The sequence below is a fragment of the Mytilinidion resinicola genome (genome assembly GCF_010093595.1).
Source record: "Mytilinidion resinicola strain CBS 304.34 unplaced genomic scaffold BDZ99scaffold_3, whole genome shotgun sequence".
Taxonomy (NCBI): domain Eukaryota; kingdom Fungi; phylum Ascomycota; class Dothideomycetes; order Mytilinidiales; family Mytilinidiaceae; genus Mytilinidion; species Mytilinidion resinicola.
The window spans coordinates 1,396,804-1,421,808 of NW_022985439.1; the positions used below are offsets into that span (position 1 = coordinate 1,396,804).

The 25,005-nt window shown below is 51.7% G+C and overlaps 8 protein-coding genes across 8 annotated transcripts; 5 read left to right on the plus strand and 3 right to left on the minus strand.

The window, feature by feature from the left end:
* BDZ99DRAFT_434980 (uncharacterized protein) lies at positions 1-2,572 on the plus strand. The gene is made up of 2 exons (XM_033717466.1): positions 1-350; positions 404-2,572. Exons 1-2 carry the CDS (start codon positions 16-18, stop codon positions 2,301-2,303), a joined length of 2,235 nt encoding a protein of 744 aa, XP_033581940.1. The 5' UTR covers positions 1-15; the 3' UTR covers positions 2,304-2,572.
* A 1,106-nt stretch (positions 2,573-3,678) lies between these two features.
* Positions 3,679-5,710, plus strand: BDZ99DRAFT_566889 (glycoside hydrolase/deacetylase; the record flags this gene model as incomplete). Its single annotated transcript, XM_033727630.1, has 6 exons — positions 3,679-3,906; positions 3,963-4,130; positions 4,182-4,973; positions 5,028-5,179; positions 5,245-5,427; positions 5,505-5,710. The coding sequence occupies 6 exons, from the start codon at positions 3,679-3,681 to the stop codon at positions 5,569-5,571; spliced, it is 1,590 nt and encodes a 529-aa protein (XP_033581941.1). The 3' UTR covers positions 5,572-5,710.
* On the minus strand, positions 5,505-9,132 carry BDZ99DRAFT_549384 (WD40 repeat-like protein). The gene is made up of 3 exons (XM_033726954.1): positions 8,626-9,132; positions 7,773-8,572; positions 5,505-7,726 (listed from the first exon to the last, which is right to left on the minus strand). The coding sequence occupies exons 1-3, from the start codon at positions 8,940-8,942 to the stop codon at positions 5,829-5,831; spliced, it is 3,015 nt and encodes a 1,004-aa protein (XP_033581942.1). The 5' UTR covers positions 8,943-9,132; the 3' UTR covers positions 5,505-5,828.
* Positions 9,125-9,826, plus strand: BDZ99DRAFT_458932 (DNA-directed RNA polymerases N/8 kDa subunit superfamily). Its single transcript, XM_033719040.1, has 4 exons — positions 9,125-9,266; positions 9,323-9,381; positions 9,438-9,524; positions 9,581-9,826. The coding sequence occupies exons 1-4, from the start codon at positions 9,231-9,233 to the stop codon at positions 9,630-9,632; spliced, it is 234 nt and encodes a 77-aa protein (XP_033581943.1). The 5' UTR covers positions 9,125-9,230; the 3' UTR covers positions 9,633-9,826.
* A 21-nt stretch (positions 9,827-9,847) lies between these two features.
* On the minus strand, positions 9,848-12,037 carry BDZ99DRAFT_458933 (uncharacterized protein). The gene is made up of 2 exons (XM_033719041.1): positions 11,855-12,037; positions 9,848-11,808 (listed from the first exon to the last, which is right to left on the minus strand). The coding sequence occupies exons 1-2, from the start codon at positions 12,019-12,021 to the stop codon at positions 10,095-10,097; spliced, it is 1,881 nt and encodes a 626-aa protein (XP_033581944.1). The 5' UTR covers positions 12,022-12,037; the 3' UTR covers positions 9,848-10,094.
* A 600-nt stretch (positions 12,038-12,637) lies between these two features.
* BDZ99DRAFT_494850 (RCC1/BLIP-II) lies at positions 12,638-15,067 on the plus strand. Its single transcript, XM_033723335.1, has 3 exons — positions 12,638-12,967; positions 13,091-13,797; positions 13,848-15,067. Exons 1-3 carry the CDS (start codon positions 12,739-12,741, stop codon positions 14,682-14,684), a joined length of 1,773 nt encoding a protein of 590 aa, XP_033581945.1. The 5' UTR covers positions 12,638-12,738; the 3' UTR covers positions 14,685-15,067.
* A 785-nt stretch (positions 15,068-15,852) lies between these two features.
* BDZ99DRAFT_566894 (uncharacterized protein) lies at positions 15,853-20,969 on the minus strand. The gene is made up of 4 exons (XM_033727631.1): positions 20,441-20,969; positions 16,527-20,238; positions 16,360-16,464; positions 15,853-16,303 (listed from the first exon to the last, which is right to left on the minus strand). Exons 1-4 carry the CDS (start codon positions 20,949-20,951, stop codon positions 16,087-16,089), a joined length of 4,545 nt encoding a protein of 1,514 aa, XP_033581946.1. The 5' UTR covers positions 20,952-20,969; the 3' UTR covers positions 15,853-16,086.
* Positions 20,970-21,452: 483 nt separating this feature from the next.
* Positions 21,453-24,988, plus strand: BDZ99DRAFT_435002 (WD repeat-containing protein 36; the record flags this gene model as incomplete). Its single annotated transcript, XM_033717467.1, has 4 exons — positions 21,453-21,581; positions 21,632-23,149; positions 23,210-23,509; positions 23,558-24,988. 4 exons carry the CDS (start codon positions 21,453-21,455, stop codon positions 24,773-24,775), a joined length of 3,165 nt encoding a protein of 1,054 aa, XP_033581947.1. The 3' UTR covers positions 24,776-24,988.
* Between the last annotated feature and the right edge of the window lie 17 nt (positions 24,989-25,005).

Genomic DNA, 25,005 nt, shown 5'->3' on the forward strand with positions numbered 1-25,005 from the left:
AGATACACTCCAGTGATGGCCAGTCGCCCGCCTGAAAAGGGCGTGGACCAGCAGCACCCCAAGGTCCTCCACCCCTCCAAGTCCTTCAGCCGTCTCGAGCCCTCCAAGAGCCCCCTCTCCCGCAGCCGCGCAAGCACTCTCCAAGGGCCCCCGGTGCCTGATATTCTCTTCCCCCAGGATGTCGTGATGTCCCCACAGGCTGAGGACGGAGAGGAGAAGAAGGACATATTTGCGTCCAAGGACGACAATGAGTCCGTTGATGGAGAGCTGGACGAGCAAGATGCCCCGCATATCAAGTTGCCGGACACCTTCGAGGAGCTCCCCATCGAGATACGGAGTCTGACGGAGAGGTGGGAACTTCACTCTGGATACCAGTTTGTTCTGCATATCTAATTGTCAACAGATTCCTAGAGTCTCTATCCGCCAAAGTCCATCCCGCGCCCCTGTCTATCGATGCCCTCTCCGATCTATACCAAGACTTCTACTCCCGCGCCTCGTCCCACATAGGAACTCACATCGCAACCCTAATCTCCCGCTTGTCACGAGAGCAGTCTACGCCTCCCAGTGCGGGCAAAGGGAGCAAACCAGCATCTATAAGTTCCCGGAAAGGGACCGACCAACCATCGGCTGGTGAGCAGCAGATGCTCACTCCCTCGGAAATATCAGACAGAAAGAAGGCCCGGCGGATATTGGAGCTTAAACGCGGCGCCCTAGAAGAAGCTGTGGAGCGAGCAGTGTGCGAAAAGCTGTATGATCGGATATGGCGCCATCGGAGCACCGACGACGAGGAACGGGACCAGAAGCTGAGGTCCCGCACCGCTGCCTTATCGTTGGTCGGCATAGGCCTCAAGGAGCTCCTCGTAAACACAGACGAAGTCACCGAAGATATAAAAGAAAGAACCACGGAAAAGGAGCTAGAGATCAAAGAATGGCTGTCTGCGGCTAGGATCGATATCCAGAAGATGGATAACGAGAAGTATCCACTGGGAAAGCTGCAGCATCTCACTGCAGCTCATAAGAGCATAGTCGAAGCGCTTTCAAAGATATTCCCGGCCACGTCCTCGGCTGATGAAATACTACCTACGCTAATATACTCGCTCATTACCTCCCCTCCAGCCACCATCAATGTTATCAGCAACCTCAATTTCATCCAGCGGTTTCGTGGTTCGAGCAAGATGGATGGTGAAGCTGCATACTGTCTCGTCAATCTGGAGGCGGCTATATCATTCCTTGAAACTGTTGACTTGTCTTCTTTGCGGGCGAACGAGGGCCCTGAGGGCCCAGGGAAATCAAATAGCCGGCCTACAACTCCTAGAACCGAGATGACGCCTATGAAATTGGGTCTTTCGCCCGTGGAATCCCCTCCTATTAGACCTAGTATATCTGGTGTTACAGCATCGTCCAGCGACCTAAGTGGTTCCCCAACAACGACGAAGTCCCAACGCCGGCTGAGCAATCTCATCCAATCACAAACAACCCGAATCGAACAAGCAAGTGATGCTGTTCGTGAGAGTATAATAGATAGTGCCGATCAAGCCCTCGACAGCATCAACAGTACTCTTGAGAACAGCTTCCGCTTTATTTTTGGCCGCTTGAAAGAGAAGGGGGCCGCACCGGGTCAGCCCGAGCCTTCGCTCCCAAAAACACTCGAGGAAGCCCGAAAGCTCGTTAGCTCACCTACGTTACCAGACGACGACAACGCCAGCGTGAGTGCCACTAGCTCCATCGCTGAACAGGCCGACGAAACTCCCGAAGAGAAACCAGACCTCAACTCCAAGATGGCCGATATCTTCGGTGGCCGCCGTCCCATCCGAGACCGCAGTGTAGATAGCACGAAAAGCGGAGGAAGCAACAACGGAAAGCGTGTCGCTTTCACCGAAGGCAAGGCTGCTAGTCCCACCCCTCCGAAACCAGATCAAGGCAGCACAACTACCCCACCCGCGGGCAATGCAGCCGTGGAGTCTATGCGTAATCTGGGTAACACACTGAACCCGCTCAGCCGCTTTCCAAACATGAACATGATCCCTCGCTTTGGTCGCGTCAATACTCCTCCTGTCGTGCCGCCGGCCGCCGGGGATAAGGGGAAGCAGCTATCAACTCCACCGCTCTCATCCTCCTCGGAAGATCTTTCCAAGGAGGCTCGAGCCATTACCGCGCTAGATGTATTGAGGAAAACAACACCACCTGTAAAACGTTTCCTGGAGTTGAAGGATGTTAAGGAACTGAAGATTGGGGAAATTGAAGAGCTACTGAAGGAATATCAACGGCTAGCAGGTGCTTTGAGGGCCGCGATAAACTCATGATGCATTCCTTCCATCGGAAACCGGAGTCTGGCGTAGTGTTGGATAGTTACATCACAAGATAGACTACAGCTCTGTTTGTATAGAGAAGCGCCATTGGGCTCTGCTTACATCATTCCGCCAAACATCTGCTAGTGACTTGATACGATATGGCATTGTAAATCTTTCTAATGCATATTGAACCCTTCTTGTGAAGTCTCGCTAAAAAATATCAGCGAGCTGAGCTTACGTATTGGTGCTCCGACCTGCAGCAAGCTAGATAATTCCGGTAGTACAAATCATGCTGTGGTCTTCTCGGTTCATAGGCTCGATGCACCATAGTGTATGATGAACAAATTCAATTCGATGAAAAGTGAACATTTAAAGAGTTTTGCAAATTAACTCATAGCTTGTGACTTCTTTACCTACTGTGTACGGTCAGGCCCTGAATGCTTCGGGCCAACATTGCGCCTCTATATATGGGTATCCTCATTGGGACTAGGGTGGGAGTTGTGGCCTTCCTCGTCCATTGTTTTTCAACATCAATCCGTGCCAGGCACCGCTTTAGCCTCACAATCTCCGGCCCGCGGCGGCATTCGTGCTAAATTCTTCATTCTCTGATCCTTACTGAGAACATAAATGCCTAAACCGGCATAGTTATGATGTATATTGTATGGAGGTATAGAAGAACGCTCTTTTTCACTTGGGAGAATTGGCTGTCATTCTCTTGCCGCACAGTCTGCATTTTCATGAGGACTGCCACGAAGGTTCGTTTACTTCAAGTGTCATTTAGTTGACGTTTCACGGCGGCTGAGATGTCACCGGAAGGACCACCCGACATGCGATGTCCTACGGAGCTTCTCTCGTGCCTCTCAGGGACGTGTTCTGTGTCCTCGAGCCATGCTCAAGCACGCTCTTTTCTTGTGATAATACTAAGTACGTTGAGTTGTTGAAAACGATAGTATGCGGGCAATCGGTAACCCGATCATCTCGTATCAATTCATTGGCACCTTTCCCCTTCGACTTCCAAGTCCGCCTAGACTCTTGCAAGCGTTCCTGCACCACAATAGCCCTGCCCTGCAATATTGGATGCAGGAGTCCCGTCGCCACCAAGGGCAATCCCGACGGCTTGAGCCACGTGAACCGGGATCTCTCGAAGGTTGTGGAGTCCAACCTAATGCTTCTACCACCTATCTCGGAGTTCAAAAGACCTTCTCTCTTCGATGTGTATTATTCACTCGCTTCTAGGGTCTTACACTCGTTCATTTCCGTTGGAATTCACTTTGAGGCATTGCCTCTGAACTCTTTCGCTTTCAAATTCATCAATTTATATACCCTCTTTTGCTCATTTACCATGCGGATCCCTTCTTTGCTTGCGATGGTCTTGGCCTTAGCCGTAATGCCCGTGCTTCTCAGTGCACATGGAACAGGGCAACCGAGACTATATGGAAAGGCAAATGTGGCTGACCTGAAAGCACGAGCGATATTTGGAAGTGCGCATGCGGCTGCTCATGACAACGATGTTGAGGGAGTGAAGGACAAGAGAAATATTAAGCGCGATAACACTGATGATCAATGCGGCAAAGGCTTTCCCCACTGTGCGGCTGGCTATTGCTGTTCGGAAGCTGTACATGTTCTCCAAACTGGATTACACGATAAACAAATCCGCTAATATATCCACAGGGCTGGTGTGGGCAAGGAATCGACTACTGCTATTCTCCCGGTTGCCAGTATCAGTACGGACCAGCCTGCCCAGAGAACATCACCCCAGCGGGTATCAGCACATCGACCATTCCTCGCCCGGCTCTTGGAAAAGTACCATATGGAGGAGTTGGCATATATGAGTGCACTGTAGGTGGTGACGTTGTTGGGAGGATAGTTGCGTGCTGACTATGAATCCAGACACCCGGCACCGTAGCCCTGACATTCGACGATGGCCCATACATCTATACTAGCAAAGTCCTTGACGTCTTAGCCAGCTACGGCGCTAAAGCCACCTTCTTCATAACCGGAAACAACAATGGAAAAGGCGAAATCGACATCCCAGCCAACGGCTACGTTCCCGTCATTCAACGCATGCACGCCGAAAACCACCAGATCGCCAGCCATACCTGGACTCATCTAGACCTATCCGCCATCTCTGCCGTGGACCGCAAGAACCAGATGTACAAGAACGAGATGGCGTTGCGCAACATTCTGGGCTTCATTCCAACTTACATGCGCCCGCCATACTCAAGCTGCACCCCAGAGTCGAGATGCGAAGCAGACATGAAGGCACTTGGTTATCACATCATCTATTTTGACGTCGACACGGATGACTACGAGCAGGACTCCCCGGACAAGATCCAGAACTCGAAGGATTGGTTTAAGGGGAATATCACTGCCAGTGATGCGACGGCGGCCGATTCCGAGTGGCTTGTTATAAGCCACGATATCCACTACCAGACTGCGTATAACTTGACGGACTACATGATCTCTACACTTACTTCTCTGGGATACAAAGCCGTGACAGTAGGTGAGTGTCTGGGTGATCCAGTGGCGAACTGGTACCGCAGTGCGGATGTTGCTTCATCCGCTGTAAGCAAGACATCCACAGGCTCTGCTGTTGAAAGTAGCACCGTATCGTCGACGAGCTTCACTACCAAGACCACAACATCATCATCGCTAGTAACAGCTAGTTCTTCTAGCTCTAAGGTATGTTCACCCTTGCCCCTACTCTCTTTCGATACAACCCGCTGACATCCCAAGCCCACGACCTCCCTAACCACGACCTCCTCCCCTCCAACGCCCAGCACCATCGACCCGGTAAAAGTATCGATAGATGGTACCTGCGGTGGCACAAACGGCTTCACCTGCGAAGAGTCAACCTACGGAAACTGCTGCTCCCCGAGCGGCTGGTGGTACGTCACTCCCTAAGTCCCTAACACTTCAATACATCATCTGTTCAACACGCTCTCTCCTACAGCGGCTCCTCCCCCGACTACTGCAGCACCGGCTGCCAGCCCGCCTTCGGGCTTTGCGGCACCGTGTCTGCGGCGCCCGCAGCCTCATCAACCGCTGTTTCGACCGAAGGGAGCTGTGGAGGGGTGACAGGGCGGACGTGCGAGGGGTCGGCGTTTGGGAACTGTTGTTCAGCGCACGGGTGGTGGTAAGTCCCTTATTTCGCGTCACTGAGAGGGCATGGTGGGGATTGGTATGGGCTCGATGGCTGACAACTGCGTACAGTGGATCGACAGCGGATTACTGCCTGGCGAGCAGCGGGTGCCAGGATGATTTTGGGACGTGTGGGTAGACGACATCACGGGTGTTGGTGAGATTAATGGGTTGTTGGTTCTTCATGCATTGAGGCTTTTGAATAGCGCTGAAAAGATGCAGGATTGAAGTAAAGCAAAAGTTATTGACCAAGAAAGACGTCTGAATTTGGTTGCTCCGAACGCTTGACTATGCCATGATTATACAATGGCCGACTCAAGTCGACTCGTGAAAGCCTACTACTATAACAGTTCCAAAAGCTTCCCTGCGCTGTACACAACTCTCAACAGCCCAAGTTCAGATCCCAACCGTGACCTCCTGCTCCCACCGCACCCTCGGTTTCCTGGCATACAACCCCACGACCGCGTTGAACAGCTCCTTCATCGACTGCCCGGCAAAAGATGGCCCAACATCGAATATCTGCGCCAAATGCTCCGGCCGCACAACCGGCTTATCGTTCTCGGTATCTTCGATCTCATCATCCGTCATCTCGCTGTCCTTGACCGCAGCAGGCACGATAACCTCTTCTTCATCATCGACGTCCATGTCCTCCACTTCTTCCTCCACCTCTCCTGCTGTAGCAAGAGACTGATCAGGTTTGGCGATGGGACCGATAAGGGGAATCGACGCGCTCGACTTCGGGTTGATGATGCGAACCTCTGCCGCCGAGTCGAGCGTGATGTAGCCGCTGCCGTTGAGCGTTGGGCGCAGCGCCATCACAACATCGGGGAGGCCAGAGCTGTGAAGAGGCTTTGGTCTCGAAGGGTCGAAGATGATGATGGTGGACGACGCCTTGCGGATCTTCGGGGCAGGGGCTTTGGACTTTTTCGATGCAAGTTGGTCGAACTGAAGGCTCGGGAAAGCGACGGCGAAAGTGCCATCTTGTGCGTTTACCGCGAGGTGAATTAGTGAATTTTGATGGGTATAATCGGATTGGTTCAGGTTGATGGAATGGCTGTAGCTGAGCTCATCGTCGACTAGGTTCCAGACGGTGACAGACTCCGATACCACAACGAGGTACTGTCCAACAAACGCCAAGGCAGCGAGCTTCTGGATGTAGAGATTTGGGAGAGACCGGTGTACAACGCCTGCTTTGGTGTTAATCAGATGGACCAGGCCTGGTGCAGTGTTGAAGCCCCAATCTTGAGTGGCCGCCAGTGCAGAACCATCGGCGGAATATGCCAAACATGCTGCGAGCGGTAAAGACGAGGACAGTGGTCTTTTCTTCGTCTCAGGGGGCTGAATTGAAGTCTCCAACTCGATAGAGCAAGAATTTGACCAAGTATACAGGGCATCGGAAGTAGCTGATCGAACTACAGCTCCATCTCGCCGTCTGACTTTTGGTTTCCAGACTCTGACGAAGCTATCCTCACCAATGGTTGCGAACCCAACCTCTGTAGGATGGGAAACAAGGTCAATGACTTGGCAGGTTGACATGTCGTCTGGAAAGAGATGCGGTGTGTTTATTCTCGCCTCCAAACTCCAGACTCCCTTCTGGTGATTCCATAGCCAGAATTTCAGGTAAATTTCACGGCGTAAAGACTGTTCTTTAGCAGCATCTTTGTCATTTTCTGAGATATGTTCGACATCCGTAGGTGGTGGAGCCCAGTCTTCTACGGTTGCAAGCCATTTACCGTCATGACTCAGCTGCATAAGCTTGACATCCGGCTCTCGCAACTTTAATCGCTCTGGTCCTAGATTAAAGTTGGTCGCATTGTTACGTGTGAGTGCCTGACGAGAGACGTGGCGAGCGGTAGAGATGTCGAAAGTCTGGAGATATGGCGCAGGAAGCCTTTGATCGCTCATCTCGCTTCGTGGCTGAGAAGAGGGAATCGGCAACAGTATCTGGTTGGAGTTCAATGGGTTTACAGCCATTGGGACTTTCCCATAGGCTGCAACTGGGTTACTTGACTTTTGCAGGACAGAAGGAAGTGTGCCCGATTGCGACGATTCCGAGCCTTGGTGGAGGACTCTTCTAGATTGAATACCGGCAATACTGGTCTTTGGCTTCAACTCTGTTGTTGATAAGACGATCAAAGAATTGTCCGCCAGGCGAACCGCGTAGGAGGTGCCGGAAGGCGACACGACCACACTCTCGATCTCTGAGGTCAAATGGGGTAGGTGTTCCTTCTTCCCCGTGGTCAACTGCCATATCACAAGGACTGTCTCTTTGCCACCGGAGATGAGGTAGTTACCTGTATATATTAGCGATCGAAGCTACTGCGAAATCATGTTTCATACCATCTACAGACCACTTCAAAGAAGCAACACCCTCTCTGTGCCAATGTAGCCGACGCGGTATAATATTCTCGGGTTTCTCGTTCTTCTTCTCGTTCTTCTTTTCGTTCTTTCTCTCAATCTTTGTAAGCTTCCTCAGAATGTCATTATACAATAATATGGCGCCGTCGACACAACCTATTGCAAGATCGAGTGAGTCAGGGTTGATCCCGGATGATCCCTTTTGTGGGATTGCGATTGGTCCAGTTTGGGTTTCCAATCGAGCGTGGAAGGTTGTAATGTCCTGCTGAATTTTGAATGTCCGCCAAACGTACTCGAGCTCTTTCAAGTCGGTAGATGACCGCGGTAGAGCTTTGCCAATCATCATAGAATTTTGAAGCGCAACGACGATTATAGCTCCTGTCGAGAGAACTTGGAAGGATTGAATCGGCTCCTCAGTTTTCAGTATCTGCTTCAACTCGTTTTCTGACGCCCCGGTGTCGGTCTTAAGAGTTTGCGCGTTGATGACATGGCGACCACCAGCCTCTTGTGTGAAGATAATGTCTTGAGATCCTTTAGCAGGCAAGGCTGCGGCAATTCCTCGAATTTCCGATTTGATATCCCAGCGGCCGAGCCATTTTCCAGTGTCCAGATCCCACGTTGTAATAAGACCTGCCGCAGTGGCAGCATATATCTGAGTGGGCTTCGATTCGGATAGAGCATAAGACGTGATGTCAGATCGTATGACTCTCAGGCTACGGACTAGTAACGAGGTTGCGGTGGAGTAAATTTGCAGATAGCTTCTGGTCGCCAAAATAAGGAATCTGACATGTGCGTTAGTTCTGCATTGGTATGATAATTGAAAGAGAGAACCCACTTCTCGTCTGGTGAGAACACCGGGTCATGAGGAAGAAACCATCCTCCAACAGCCTCTGAGATTGACCACGGTACTTCGATTTTCGTCGTTTTTAGCGTCTTGTCCTTCTTTTTTCCCTTCTTCTCTTTCTTTTTGATAACAGGCACTATGGCTGTGTTCCCGACTGCGTCATTAACAGGTACCACTGCCAATTCTGCCTTCTGGTCCACCTCCTTGTCCCCATCTTGAACCTTGCTGCGTTTTTTTGGGTGATCGCGGGGTCGCTCCTTCGCAGCCCTCTTGCGTTTCCGCTCATTCTGCTCCTGTTCGGCCGACATTGTGAAGCTCAAATTAGCTTTCTATCGTCTCATCCAAAAAATCGGACGTGGAAAGCGGTGTCGAGTAGCTTGGTGAAGCGCCTTGACACCAAAAATTATTCTATTCTGCTAGCGCCTTTTTTCTCGGAGCACCTTTTTTCTCGGCGCGCCAAGAAACCAGGGACCTCGCATCTTCTTTGACGAAGACCTTGAAGCACCTCTTCAGTTTCTGTCCACCACAACACAACCCCTCGCAAAGCTTCAAACCCGGATCCACCCTCTGCGCGACTCTCCTCCCCTGCGAACAAGATGATTATTCCCGTGCGCTGCTTCTCGTGTGGCAAGGTGAGTGGTTTCGCGCGTCGCCGCTTTCACCTCAGGACCTGACAGAGCGACTCTAGGTCATTGGAGACCTCTGGGAGCGCTATCTCGTGTTGATCGAGGAGGGTGTGGGTGATGGGTACGAGACATTCCTCCCGATCCCCTTTCTAAACCCCGAACTGACCCCGCCGACAGCAACGCCATGGACCAGCTCGAGCTCCGCCGATACTGCTGCCGGCGCATGGTCATGACCCACGTCGACCTGATTGAGAAGCTTCTGAAGTACGTGTTTGCTGCATGCGCAGTACGTGGTTGGTGTGGGGACTGACAATATGCAGGTACAATTCCTCGGAACGACAGGTGCAAAAGGAGCAGCGGCGAAAGGCGTAGTTCAAGCAACTGGAAGTGCTGGAGGCTTACCTATTCTACGAAAATCACGGCGTTAATGGGCGATAAAATTTGTGAATATATCCTGGAGTTGGCGGGCAGCATTGCGGACGGTGTTTAGAAGGGCTTGGGTCCATGGATCTTACGGAAGGAAGATTGCGGAAGCTCTCGTAGAGGCAGCTTTTCAATGATACTCCTGAAATTACGAATACGGAGGGCAGTGTAACATATACATGTGTCAACGAGCAAGTTAGACTCGTGCTGCGAAGAAATATGTGATATCTACAAATCCCGTGCGACTATGCTATACTAAATGAAGACCAAGTGCGAGGATGAGCTGTAGTAAACCGCCAGCTTCATGGGCGCCTCGTCATATTCATGTTACCAAAACAGATCTCAAGCCCAGAAGAACGCCCAACCCAAAATGTATATGCTTAGCATAATGATCATAAGCTAAACTTAGGGCTATGGACATTCCTCGCCCGCAACATCCCAATTTGCCTCCACCCAGTCCGTGATAACTGTCGTCAAGGTCTGGCCCTCGACGTATGGCGCGGTATCAGATTCGTTGTACTTCTGCCCAAGATACTGAAGCGCCAGTAAAACCCACGACTCAATGAACTCATTGTAAACGACATCAACCTTCTCAGGCTCCTCGTCATCGAACACAACGACTTCGGATGCATTGCCGTGAGACAGTTCGAAGCCAACGGCAGCTTGGATGCAATTCGGAACATTGTAGAAAGAGATAGTAGAGTGCACAGTGTCATCCCCGTCACTACCAGCATCGTCCTCTGTCGTGTAGCCAGGGGTAAGAGTCTTATCATCGCCAAGGTGAACTTGAGCGCCAGGCCCTGGCACGTTCCAATGATGGAAGTCATCCGATGCTTCGACATTTGCGCGGCCTGCAATTCGCTCCGGGGGCGCCAGCATCAGGTTCTGACGAGCGATCTCGTCCATAATGGGGCCCTCGTTGTTGAGGAGCTTTAGGAGCTGTTTAGCAACCTTGAATGGCACGTCTTTGACATACGAGAAACCACTGGTAAACGGCGACACCAAGAATTCAGTGTCTTTCGTGAATGGGCCTTTGAAGATGTCGAAGCGCATCGCTCCAGTGTTCGAGATTACGAGAGCTTTGTTCCCTCCCTTTGCGCGAGAGGAATGCTTGAAATGGTTCGGGAAGACCTCTTTTTCAAGCCAAGTGAAGATGCTTTGCTTGTGCGGATAGGGGGCCCGGTTGACCCAAAGGTCATGTGGAGCGCAACCACGACGCTCGTCGAGCTTTAATGACTTCCTTGCATTGTTGATTTGGGCGGATACATTGCGACCATGTTCGGTCTGGAAAGTTTCGTTACTTTTACCGCTGTGGTGATAGAGAGAAAACAGATTGTTATCAATGTAACGACGTGAGAACGTTAGGCTGGGTTTTTGGGGACTTGAGAGCCTCTTCTTACTCCCTCCAGAACTTAGCCCGCTAATCGACATGAATCCAAGCGTCTCCATGTATCGACCACTCTCCAAAGCAACAGACTTGCTGTCATACACCTTGTAGTCACGAATATGGGTATGTCCACCGAAGAACTGGATTGGGGTATCCCATTGGACGGATCTTATGGTCTTGTAGATCAAGCTGTATTCCTTGGAACGGATGGCAACATGGCCAAAGACCACGATGAGGTCGATATCCTTCTCCCGGAGAGCCTCCTGAAACCATTCTGTCTTGACTGTGTCCTCAACAGTCTGAACGACGGTATTATTTGCGTTGCCAGTAAAGTCAAAGATGAAGCCGAAAGCGAGGATCCGAATGCCTTGGTTCTTCGTCTTGAAGGTCTTGAAGCGCCGTGCGAGCGGTTCGAGCTTGCCAGTATCCGGATTGTAAATGTCTAGATTGGACGCAATGTAGTTTCCCTTGAAGTTGGGCACCGTATAGCGGAACTCGCCGTCAGAGGAGTTCTTCTTGTAGAGCTCGTGGTTGCCGGAGCAGATGAGGTCGATATCGGCCTGTTTGACGATGTCGAAGTAGTATTGGCCCTTTGGATCTGAGGCGTCATAGAGCCCATTCCCTTCTATCCGGTCCCCAGTGTCGATGAGGAGGAGATCTGAGCCATCGGCGTCGGCTCTGTCGTGGAGGTGTTTCGTGAACGAGACATAGTCGCCCCAGTCAGCAGAGTACGAAGGCCTGTGATGGTCAGAACGAGCCTGTACAAGCTATGAGTGGATAATACTCTTGTAGATGGCCGCCCAGCCACCCATGGATGTCTGTTGTGTGGATGAAGTTGAGCTGTCCCCACTGCAGGTCTCGCAGCTGAGCAGCAATAGGAGACGGCGCATCAGGTTGAGCGCCATGGGCAGCACCCAAGAAAGCCAGCAGGGGTAGGAGCCGCAAGATCATGGTGTTGATGTCGAGGGAGTGCAGAGCAGGCGGCGCGTATGAACTGTAGGTAGAGCTTCAGATGTGGCTGGCAGATGACGCACTTGTAGGGGTCGCAACAGCACTAGACAGAAGAAGGTTGAGAAGCTTAAACATTGGAACAACAAGGCTATTTATGTCAGCTATACAGTGTAGTTAGGCTTTATGTCTCGTAATACAGCAGCTGCCGATACTCAGACTGCCAGTACAGCAGCGGAAAGTGCCTGTCAGGCTTCATTGTATAAAAGTGACAGTGCACAAAGGCATGAATACGTGTGAAGTCCTGTGCCAAGCTTTTTATCCTAGGAGGTAGGTTGCTGCGCTATTACACTCACTGACCACTGCTTGCGATGCTCTATTCCCTTATCGAAAACTATTCAGTTACAGTGTAGGAAGCCTGATAGCTCCAGGCGGTGTTAGGCGCCCCCTCTATTCTGCCCACAGCGGCCAGGGTGTGGATTAAACCGTCCCACTTTGGCTGGCTCGTGCGCAGAGCCGCATTGGGGGCTGATCCCGGCAAAACATCGCTTAGCCCGTGGGCCCTTAAAAGACTTCGAGCGCGTTCCTCTCGATCGCTCCACAACAACACCACCGCACTGTCACCAGCGCGCGCTTTCACCACCGCAAGTCCATAGCGCTCGCTCTGCACCCGCTGCTGCTCCTCCATCCATCACCACAATCACCACCACCCTCGTCGCAATGGCTCCTGCCGTGCGTCGCTCCCAGCGTACGCCTGCTCCGACTCCAGCGCGCGAGCAGGCTGCTCAACCCGCGAAAGTCGCCAAAGCGAAGACCACCAAAAAGGCTGCTCCGAAGCAGGCTGCTGCCGGACCTCAAGCAAACACCGCTGCCAAGCGCACCGCCGCGACGGCTGCTCCAAAGGCAAACGCTGCAGCCAAGCCCAAGGCCGCTCAGGCCAGCGACAGCGGTAAGTTCCCCTCATTCACCATCCCACTCCAACTCCCACTCCCACTCCCACTGTCTTCCATACCTCCTTCATCCATATCCGAGCCTCGCGCAACCATGAACTCTGTGCTGATCCCCCCTCCAGAAGGCCCAAAGAAGCGGGGTCGTCCGAAGGCAACAGACACCGAAGCCCCCAAGAAGACTGCTGCGAAGCGCAAGCAGGAAGATGATAGCGATGCTTCTCCGGACGCGAAGCGCACAAAGAAGACAGAAGAGTCCACTACCGCCCAACCGAAGGCGGCTGCCAAACCGAAGGCTGCTCCCAAGCCCAAAGCTGCTCCGAAACCGAAGGCCGCTCCGAAACCCAAGGCCGTCGTCAATGGTCCTCGGTTCACCGAGAAGCTGAATGTCTACGTCTTCGGCGAAGGCAGCAACGCTGAGCTTGGTCTCGGTACCGCAAAGAACTGCGTTGATGTCAAGCGCCCGCGTCTCAATCCATTCCTCCCAGCAGACACTGTCGGTGTTGTGAGGGTGGCTACAGGTGGCATGCATTGCCTTGCTCTCACCTACGACAATCAAATCTACAGCTGGGGCGTGAATGATCAAGGTGCTCTCGGTCGCGACACCACCTGGGACGATGACGCGAACATGAGGGACGTCGACGCGGACTCCGACTCAGATTCCGACGATGGAAACAAGACCAACGGCTTGAATCCTCTTGAATCGACTCCGATGCCCATCCTGGCTGAATGCTTCCCCGAGAACACCAATTTCGTCGACATTGCTGCAGGTGACAGCGTCTCTCTCGCCTTGACTGACACCGGCTTGGTCTATGGCTGGGGCACTTTCCGGGTAAGCTCTCTTCAACTCTCCAACTCGAATCTTCACTAACAAACTTACAGAGGAACGAAGGTATCCTGGGCTTCAGCGAGACCAGCAAGGTTCAGGAACGCCCTGTTCTGATCCCCGAACTCAGTAAGATCACTCAAATCGCCTGCGGCGCCAACCATTCATTGGCCATCGACAAGACTGGCAAGGTCAAGGCCTGGGGCAGTGGACAGCAGAACCAGCTTGGCCGCCGCATGACCGAACGTGGCCTTATCACAGGACTCACCCCCACCAACGTCAGCTTCAAGGACGGTCGCCGTAACCAGGCAATTCGTGATGTAGCCTGCGGACAGTACCACTCCCTCGCCATCGGTGTCGACGGACGTGTCTGGTCATTCGGTGCAAACAACTTCGGCGAGTGTGGCATCCCGGAGAGCGCTGGCAAAAACAACGCTATCGTCGAGACCCCTCAGCTCGTTACGAGCCTCGGCAACAACGTGATCTCTCTCAGCGGTGGATCCCATCACAATGTCGCCGTCACTAATCAGGGCGAATGCCTCGTGTGGGGACGCCTCGATGGACAGCAGATCGGACAGCCCGTCGCAAACGTGCCTCAATCCAGCGTCCTCAACGACAGCACCGGACACCCAAAGATCCTCATCGTCCCTACTGCTGTTCCTAATCTTCACAACATTGTGGCAGCGACGTGCGGCTCCGACCACTCTATCGCCATTACTGGCAGCGGACAGGCCTACTCATGGGGCTTTTCGGCAAACTATCAGACGGGACTTGGCACCGACGAGGACGTCGAGGTCGCCACATTGATCGATAACACGGCAGTCAAGGGCAAGCATCTGACCTGGGCTGGCGCTGGCGGTCAATTCTCTGTACTCACTTCCCTTGCCCAGTAGAGAGGGCGTGGGGTTCTCTGGGTGCTTTTTCCTTTTCTTTTTGGGCGGTTCTAGCGACTTTTGTTCATAATACTATGCTGGTGTTGGTGGGTTGTTTCTTTTCTGGCGGAACTTTGGGGACGGGGGGGCGTCGGCGGCCCTTCTTAACCCTCGGAGGTCCGAACTCGGAGCGAGGTCTGATGGTAGTCCCCACACTAGTTTGGAGGTGTGTCCCTGTAGCTGCGGAAGTAAGAGCCCCATTCTGGGCTCAGTACGCGGCTACATACACACCTCCGGCTAGTGGAAGGTGGGCCGGAAGCCTCGCTGTGGGGGAGGAAATCTGGGGGGATGGGGGTCGTCGGCGCCTATATAGACTGTAATTGTACTTTTTTCAGACTTATCCCACTTCCTGTGCACTATGTGATGTTTGTTATGGAAGTAATGGCAATAATAGCACTAATTGTACTAATAACAATAGGAGAAGTAGGAGGAGTAAGAGTCATAGAAAGACTAAAGGAAGTATAATGAGTAAAAGTAGTAAAGCAAAAGCAGTAAAAGAGAAGAAAGGGAAGCATCGTGATACACACTCATGTTCGTGCCTCGTTCTCTCTCGTACCTGCTAAACCGGGCCATGTGGGTATTTGTTTTGAGGTTGTAGATAGCTATCAAAGACGCCCCTTGGGGGTGGAGAATTGAAAAAGGTGAATGTAAAGATCACAAGGCCGTATTTGAGACCTCTGCCATATCATACTCATACCTGGGTCTAGCTACTACGCCTACTAGACTAGGCTATCTATGCGTGCGTTTTGCGGCTGTAGATACCTATCAAAGACGCCCCTGGAGGTTAGAAGGCTTGAAAACGTGAAAACGTGAAATGTAAAGGTTGTGATACTGTAATTTGAGCCTCCAGCTCTAAGATAAATGTACCTGCACGTATCTACTACTTGTGCTGAATTAGGCTACCCAGGCGTGTGTTTTGCGGGTGTAGATGAATATCTAAGACGCTCATGGGGGGTGGAGGGTTGAAAAGCGTGAATGTAAAGGTTCTAACAACGTGATTTGGACGTAGGATATCACACCCGTTTTCTCGCGCGTGCTACATTAGGCCATGTGAGCGTACAGTTTGAAGGTGTGGATCGCTCTCACGACGCCCCTGGAGGTTGCACTATCAAAAGGCGTGAATATAAAGGTTCAAACACTGTGAATTAGACTCTAATGCTCGCTCCCGGATGATCAGCATGCTAAGAATCACGAGTAACCTCCCACCTATACCTCTCTACCCTCTACACTTAACGAATCGATCGGAAGAAGCTCTTAAAGCAGGAACGCCGCCTCGTCGTGTTTCTATACCCATCTAACCGTGTCGTAGCAGCTCTATAAACGGAATCAACTGACAAAAGCGTCCACATAATGCAACCGCTATCTACCCGTCCAGAACAGGCGGCGGCAGGGGCTCCGGCTCACTGATTTCCTTCTCCTTCTCCTTCTCTTTCTCATTTTCTTTATTCTTCTCTTTTTCTTTGCCTTGGTCTGTCTCGTTTTCTTCCTCGTTGTCTTTGGTTGGGTGGGATGAGGTGCGGAAGGCGTCGGGTACTTTTTCGGAGAGGTTGATTGCGACGAATGATTTGGGGAGTTTGACGCTGAGAGGGGACGTTAGCTACGCTATCGATGGAAATTTAGGTTGAGTGGGGCTTACGTGTGGAACTTTGCACGTAGAGTCTCGAGCACTTCTTTCCAATCGTGGTGAGCAGTCAAGCTTCGACGCGGCGAGAATCCGATCATGTGTTTGGAGTCGAGTTGGCTGATTGAGTAGTCAGTATGCGCGCAAAACATCTACTGGGATACGTGGAGAAGGTCACTTACACATCTAGCGGGGCGAATGTATGACAGCCAGGCGACAGTGTGATGCGAATGCTGTAGTTGAAGGTATTGGGCTGATCATCCGGAGTCTGGTTCTGCGACTCATAAAGCTCAAACCCGATTTGAGACAGGTAATCTAGTTCCGGGATAGCGTTGCGCTCGATCTTGGCTTTGATGCCGCCTTCCAAGATACAGTTCAGGAGCGTGTAGATGTGTGATTCCTTCGTGAAATAGAAGAATGACTTAGCGCCATCAGAAGCCTGCAGTTCCTCTAAGTCCTCAACGATCTCCTTGAGTAGAGGCAAGGACGTGAGAAGCCCGATTTCGAGCTTCTCGCTGTTATCGATGCCGTACTCCTGAGGGCCGATGTAGTCGAATAGGACTTTGCACAACTTGTACATCTCCCGAAGTTTGACTAAACGAGCATCGGTTTTCACTTTTGATGCGGCGTTGCCAACACCCGTGTACAGCGTGAAGTAGGACTCGTGAGGGTAGACAGCAGCGTTGTTTTTCAGCGTGGCTGCTGCTGCCTCGGATTTGCGGCGAAAGCCCATGCGTTGCGCGATGTTGCTTTTCTCTGCGGCAGGCGGTGGTTGTTGCTCTTTAGGGTCATTCTTGACTTTCGACTCTTGAGGAATTGACGGAGGCTTGTCTTTCGGATCACTCGAACCCGATTTCTCAGAACCACCAGACGATACTGGCCCAACCGGATCCTCGTCTAGGAAGGCAGAATCTGGGGTAAAGATCCATTCGAGAAACTGCCGGTTATGAAGTGCATCGAATTTCATGGTATCGTAGAGCTCGGAGATTTTACTTGGGTCCACCTTGTCTGCGTCGCCAAATTCCCTGAAGAGCTTCTCCCAGCGTTCCTTGAAAAGCTCTGGACCTTCGCCACAACACCAACGGGACTGAATCGAGTTCACGTTTGTGACTTGGGAGAGCGAATTCCCAGGGACTGGAGGTGTAGTTGGGCTATCTCCAGATGGGCTTGCTACTGCTGACAGAGCCGTGACGGCTCCCGACTCAATCTTCTTGTAATTGTGATTCATGACCTTTTGGTGGAATTTCATGAGATCCACAACCTGTCGCACGACCAGATAGGGCTCGGGCATATTGTCTTTTGGCCAGGCAAATTGCGGTGGAGCCTTATTCCCCTCTCGCAACAGTGACTTCAGCTTCTTCTTTACCTTGTCCATTTCGTCTTTTGCAGCATTGGAGTCATCGAGAAGATCCTTCCTAATCTCAATATGATCCTCTGGAAACTCTTTTTGGTTGAGAAAGGATGCTGCGAAAATCTGCGCGCTTGTTGTCACTCTTCGCTCGGAGCTACTAAAGACAGACACGTCGTCTAACACTTCTCGGTTGAGGAGGAGTAGATCGTTCCTGAAGTTTGCTCCGAGATCTTGTGCTTGATATCGAGCGGAATGAGTTGGCTCGCCACCCCACTTGATGATTAGTTGAAGCTTATCGAGAACGAGGTTATTCTCTACAGCAGCAATCCGAGAGAGTGTGACCCCCGACATGGAATCACTTCGATTCTTTTTCCAGTCGCTCTGATCCTCTAGAGCTCCGCCATCTAGTGTTTTGACGTCTTTTTCCAGGTCTGGGGAGGCGTCGAAATCTGTGCCTGGAAGTAATTCATGTTTCTTCCTCTTACGGAACATAGGCTTGATTTGCACTTTTGTTCCAGGCCATCCGCCCTTTTTGTTCAAATACACCTTCAGTTCTCGTAGCTTGTCTGAGTCCTCTTCGCCCTCTTCGACCGCTAGCTTGACGGCATCATTAACGCTGTTCAGCGCCGCCTCCCCGATGAGCAAGACTTCTTCCTGATGCCCTTTCAACAAATCTACGAAGGGTTTGGTGTGAAACGTGAACTTGTGTTTTTGCTTTGGCGTTCGATCTGCGTGCCGAATAACGGAAACCATCCCCTTCAGTATCCATTGAGCTTTAGAAGCAGGTGGAGGTACGTTGATGATCTGCTCTTCTGACTGTGATGCAGGAGCATCTAGCGGCAGCTTCGCGTCGGCGACAGCGGCATCCGGTAGCAGATCAGGCTGGGACATTGGGGCTTTAGGGAGAGTCGATCTATAGGGGTTCCCAACACTTGAAGTTGCTGTCATGGGGGTCGTGGCGGCTGATGTATCTGGCGATGAGGTCGGATGTGTACCGTGAGGCCGAATGGGTATGTGAGGATGGTGAGAGGTCAATCTCGACATACTCGGCGACTTGAAAAGGCCTTTCAATGCAGACCGATGCCCGCTAGTCGTGTTCTTTCGAGATGGTGGTTGTGCGACGTTCTTATCCACGGCCGTTTCTTGCGTCTCTTGTGGCGACGCAGCCTTGCCCTCCTTGCGTTCTTTTCTTTGCACCTCCTTCAAAAACATCTCCTTTAAAATGCTAGCCGCCTTATCATAATAACTTTCGTTGTCCTTAACGAAACTCCAACCATTCACGTCGATAACATAGCTCTTGTCGCCAGCCCTGAGAAGATCGAACCCGCAAACACGTTGCCCGAATCCTTCAGAGATTCTTGAAGCTATTGCTGCTTCTTCGGTGCTGAGTCTAGTAACGTAGCGAACCTCTTTGCCGCTCGGATTTCGCTTCACAAGCCCATCCACTACCGGCGATTTCCTTGTTTCGGCGTGACAGAAGTCAGGACCAACGGTATAAGCTTTCACGTCTTCTGCGTTCTCAACCTGCAAAAACTGCTCGTAGATGTAGCTGCTCGTGCTGTCTGTGATGGACCTTGGAACATCCAGTGTATCGTCCCTCTCGGAACTTTTGTTGTTGATCTTTCTGAAAAGTCTCCTTCCACCGCCACCATGTTTCTTTGGAAAGTAGATGTTGATGTTGTGATCTTCGCCGCTCGTGGGCTTCTCCACGAAAGGCTTGGTGAGCTGTTGACCGTCGACCCAGATTGTGTCTCCACCATCACGGAGCTCCACTTTCTGAGGAGGCGGAATCCCGCCTCCTATTCCACTCTCCGGTCCCTGAAGTTTGACTCCCGTCCTCTCGAACAGCGATTTAGCAAACTCAGGCGAGGGGAGAGTGGGGCCTCCATCTCGGTTGACCTCGACTCTTTTGGGAGTAGGGACATCTAAATTATCGAGAATCCGCAAGCAGAGACGTCGATCCCACAACACTTGTTGCATCGGCAAATCATTGACGCAGAATGGTTTTCGTAAACGTGCATAAGCAATTGCTTTGTCTAACGGGAATCCGTCCGAGAAGAAGGATATGAGAAAGTCACAAACAGGCCAATTTTCCACATCCTCATCCAATATGATCTTGTCTCCGAATATATTGACGTCAAACTCTTCAATGAGCTTTCCAAAAATATTCCTAGCTGGCTTGCTGCGTGCCTTGGATTCAAGAGCACAAATGCCAATTATTCCCTTCGACATCTTCTTTGTACTCGCTTCTTTGATCTCTCTGCTTGCCGGGCTGCTGCTGGCAGCTGTGCTTCCGCTGATCCTCCGCTGTGTTGTGGTTCTGCTTCTCGATCGTCTCGGCTGCTGCTGGCGAGCAGGTTGGCCTAACTGAGGAGAGGTAGAAACGTGCGGTATACCAATTGGGATCTGTGTAGGTATGCTCGGATTAATGGAATGCTCTTTGCCGAGTATGAATGGTGAAGATGATGGTCCGAGAGAACCGCCCTGGCTTGAAGTAGTCACAGACAGAGAAGATGTGGCAGTCGTGGTTCCCTGGGCTGGACCTACGATGAAGTCAGAATTGATCACCAGACGAGAGAAAATATTCAAGGCATCATCTGTTCAACATGGCCAGATGTTTTTCCGCAATGTTCCTGACAAGTATCATTTTTTGGGCCTATTTCATAGCCCGTGGAAGATGCAATTGGCAGGCTCTCTGACGCAACTCGCAACAGTGGCAAGCAAGTAGGAAACTCGCTGAAATACCTTCAGGTTCAGATATGACGGAGCTGGATCCGCTCAAGGCACGGGTGCCATTGTATATTGCAGAGCCCAGCGAATATAGGGAGGAGAAGGACATGCGATTGGACTCTGTGTCGACTTCAGACCTAGACTGCCGGCGGGCGGCGTCTGGTAGCGTCAAAGTCTGGGCGGTTGAAATGCTCCCGCCACGGGACCCCTCCAACGTCGGCGTGGTTTCGGTTTCGTCGATAGCAGAGCCATTGCGGAGCGCTCCTAGGTTCTCTACGAGGCCGGCCGTGGTCAGGATGCCGCTGTCGGAGGCCTTGGAGGGCCGGCGGGAGGGATATTGCCTGGCCAGCGAAGCCGGCGGGGGCATTGATATGCTTGCTCGTTCAGCATTGCCGCTGGTTGTGTCGGGGTCAATGGATCGAGCCTTTCTGGTCGTAACATTCGCAGTTCCGGAGGACAAAATATGAGGAGAAGTGCGTGACCGGGTGCTCTCCGTGCTGACGGTGCGGGAGAGTTGCTCCATCATATGTCGTGCAGTGACATTCGCTGCGTGGGCGAGAGGTTTCTTTTTGTCCTCCACAAAAGCGGCGCTGCACGTTCCTCCAAGAATCTTGGAATGACGTTAGTGGTGCAACCCTGGCACACAGATATCGATTATGCAGCAGTAGCGTGGGCCAGTTTGGTGGAAAATCGAAGGCCTGCAGCTGCTTTCATAGTTGTCAGTTGGAAGAGTGTATTGCGTGGTCTGGCAACTCTTCGAGCTCTTTGGGAGTCCACGACTGATTCTTGAAACAGTGGCCCTAATTTTACATCATGTAATGTCTTCTATCTCTGTATTACAGGAGAGCTCGCCAAAAAGATTGTGAAATTGCAAAGTTGTGCTGGGAGTTATGCATGTTGAATTAGTTTCGACTACCCGCATCATCATATCCCTGTCGATATTTTTTTGCCGATACTTTCACCATTTTGCGCCCGCAGGACTCCAATCCGCCACACTGCACTCACCCTCGAGAATAAAAAAGCGGATATGCCATCCCTAACAGCGACGGAAACGCTGTCTCAAGGGCCAATTGTCAAGCGCCAGAAGCTCACCGTGAGCTCTGCAAGCACACCTAAGCGGGGAGCTCAGAAACCTAGGATTTTTGCTCCGTTCAGAGTATGGCCATGCAGCACAATCTACCTTCAGATTTTAGCTAATCTTTCCAGACGGTAGGACTCGTTTCGCCCACGGATGTTCCCTTTACCACCGTACCGCTCGGGAAGACTACTTTCCAAATTACTACATCAGTCGGACGCAGTCTTCAAACATACGATCTGAAGAAAGGCCTGCATTTAGTATTCCTTACCCGACCACAGACCCCGGAGATTATCACGGCCACAACCGCTTGGAACAATCGAGTACTGGCAGCATGGGGCGGAGAGGGATCTAAATCATCAAGAGGAATATGGATTTTCCAGCGGGGGAAGAAGGTCGATGAGCTGGAGCTGCCGAAAGGGACCAAGGAGAATGTCAAGCAGTTATTGGCATTTGGCTCATGGATCGTGGGGTGCTGTACCTCGAAGATTGAAGTGTGGAAGTCAACGACCTTGGAGCACTACACAACACTCCAGGGCGCATCACCGAGCTTAATTTCCGGAGGAGTATGCAACATGCCCACCTATCTCAACAAAATCTTCGCAGGCAGAAAGGATGGCACTGTCGAAATATGGAATTTGAGCACCGGCAAGCAGCTGTACACTATCCTACCCGAAACTTCCAAGTATGGAGCGGTGACTGCTCTGGAGCCGACACCGACCATTTCTCTTCTTGCCATTGCGTACGCCTCCGGACCCGTCGTCGTCCACGATATTCGTATGGACAAACAGCTCCTTCGTCTGAACACAGGTGCCTCCGTCAAGTCTCCAATCACGTCAATATCCTTTCGAAGCGATGGTCTGGGCGCCGGAGAAGATGGTCGTGAAGACGGAGTGATGGCCACAGCAAGTAATGAGAGTGGCGATGTGACTTTTTGGGATCTTAACAAAAAGGGTCGCAAAATGGGTATCCTTCGCGGAGCGCATAATCCCCCATCGCTAGCCAACGGAGGGATTGGTGGTGGGATAAGCAAGATAGAATTCTTGGCCGGACAGTCAGTAATTGTCACGAGCGGGCTAGACAACTCATTGAAGAGCTGGATATTCGACGAAATTCCTTTCTCATCTGTCCCTCGGATTTTGCATTCTCGCAGTGGCCATGCGGCGCCAATCTCACAGTTACAGTTTTTGCCTTCCGATGCGGATGGCACAGATGCTGGCGGGAAGTGGCTGCTCAGCGCTAGCAGAGATCGGAGTCTCTGGGGATGGAGTCTACGGCGAGACGGACAGAGTACGGAATTGAGCCAAGGAAACATCAAGTCGAAAGCAAAAAAGATGGGCATACTAGGAAGTGGCCTACAAAGCCTAGACCCACGCACCACTTTGGAAGATCTCAAAGCTCCACGGATAACATGTATGGCCTGCTCTCTTAATCGAGATGGTGGCATGGGTGCTGTTCCGGACAGCGGTAAGATTTGGGACAATGCAGGCAAGAATAGAAAAGGCACCAAGGGACCCGAAGCCGGGAATACTGGCTGGGAGAGCGTAGTAACTGGTCATGAGGGCGACAAGACCGCGAGGACATGGTTTTGGGGTCGAAAACGTGCTGGGCGATGGGCTTTCGAGACTGGAGATGGCGCGGAGGTTACCGTACGTTTTCCCCACTGGCGGGCCAGCCGTTTCATGATCAAAAGACTAATTAGAGAACAGAGTGTTACGATCTCGCCATGCGGCACATTTTCGCTTATTGGGTCAGCGGCTGGCGGGATTGATATGTTCAATCTTCAGTCTGGCATTCACAGACAAAGATTCCCTGCGCGATTGACTCCTATCCAAGCTAAACGGCTTAGGATGGAACAGTTAGAAGCCGAGGAAGGCCTGTTTGCTATGGAATCTGGCCCGAAGAAATTCGCCAGAGGACAAGGCAAGCACACGAAAGCTGTTACTGGCATCATCGTCGACAGTCTGAACCGAACCGTCATTAGCTGTGGCGCCGACGGTAAAGTTAAAGTAGGTTATGTTCCTGTAACGCGTTTACAGTAGCTAACACCTTTCTAGTTCTGGGACTTCAAGTCCGGCCTTCTCCTACATGAGATCGACTGGTATCCAATGACTAGCATCATCAGCATGCGCTACCATAGACCAAACGACCTCATTGCGCTAAGCTGCGACGACGGCTCCATCCGCGTGGTCGACATAGAGACCAGAAAACTAGTCCGAGAGCTCTGGACATCCACCACTCACACACAAGTACGACCAGTCGATTTCACATTCTCCAACGATGGCCGTTGGGTCATTTCTGCCTCTACTGATTCCACCATTCGCGTATGGGACCTTCCAACGGGTCATATGATCGAAGCGATGAAACTTCGTAGCCCATGTACTGCCCTTGCCTTCTCGAACACTGGCGAGTATCTTGCGACAACCCAAGAGGATAGCGTCGGTGTTCATATCTGGACAAATCGGACGCTCTTTACCCACGTACCTACCCGACATATCTCAGAGAACGAGATTGCATTCATCGATGCTCCCACCGCATCGGGCGAAGGTGGCGAAGGCATGCTTGAAGCTGCTGTTGATGAAGAGGAGATAACAGAAGAAGTCGGCGATGATGAGGCGGTCCTTCCGTCTATTGATCAGCTTAGTGATCGTATCACGACGCTCAGTCTAGTCCCTAAATCACGTTGGCAGAACCTTCTTCATCTGGACGTTATTCGCGCTCGCAACAAACCGAAAGAAGCCCCCAAAGCACCGGAAAAGGCTCCCTTTTTCCTTCCCGCTCTTAACCAAGACCCTCATATCACCGGGATAGATTCGTCGACTGCGCTTGTATCAGCATCCGCGGAGAATGCATCTCGTATCATGCCGGCGAAACTATCGCGTGGCGACTCCTCGACAAACGACTTCACTTCTCTCCTCCGTAACGCTGCTACTACAGGCGTTTCAATTCCTCTCATCGTCCACCTCTCTGCTCTTTCTCCGTCGGCTGCTGATGTCGCGATTCGCACACTCGATGCCACACCACCTTATCCCGAACTTCTCACATTCATGCAAGCGCTGACATCTCGCCTTCGCGAGCGGCGGGATTACGAGCTCGTGCAAGCTTGGATGGCTGTGTTCCTGCGATTACATGGAGACACCGTAGTACGAGACGCGGAATTAGTGGCGGCAGTGCGAGAGTGGCAGGCAGAGGCTAAGCGAGAAAGAGAGAGGCTGGGGAGCCTTATAGGTTTCGCGGTAGGTGTTGTAGGATGGGCGAGGAGTGCAAGGTCATGATGAAGCTGGCTACAAAAGATGATTTATGACTGTTGGAGATGGAGATAGGGCGTAGGAGATAGGGCGTAATAGATAGCGTTGGATATTGGATGCCTCGAAATGCTGCTGAAAGGCTGGATGATCAACACGCGAGGATTGTGATAGCCTCTGAGCAGTGAAGAGGATAAGATTGACTGCCGATGGTATTCCAGATGAGCCTTCCTACACATGTCGTACAGTTCCAAGCCGCT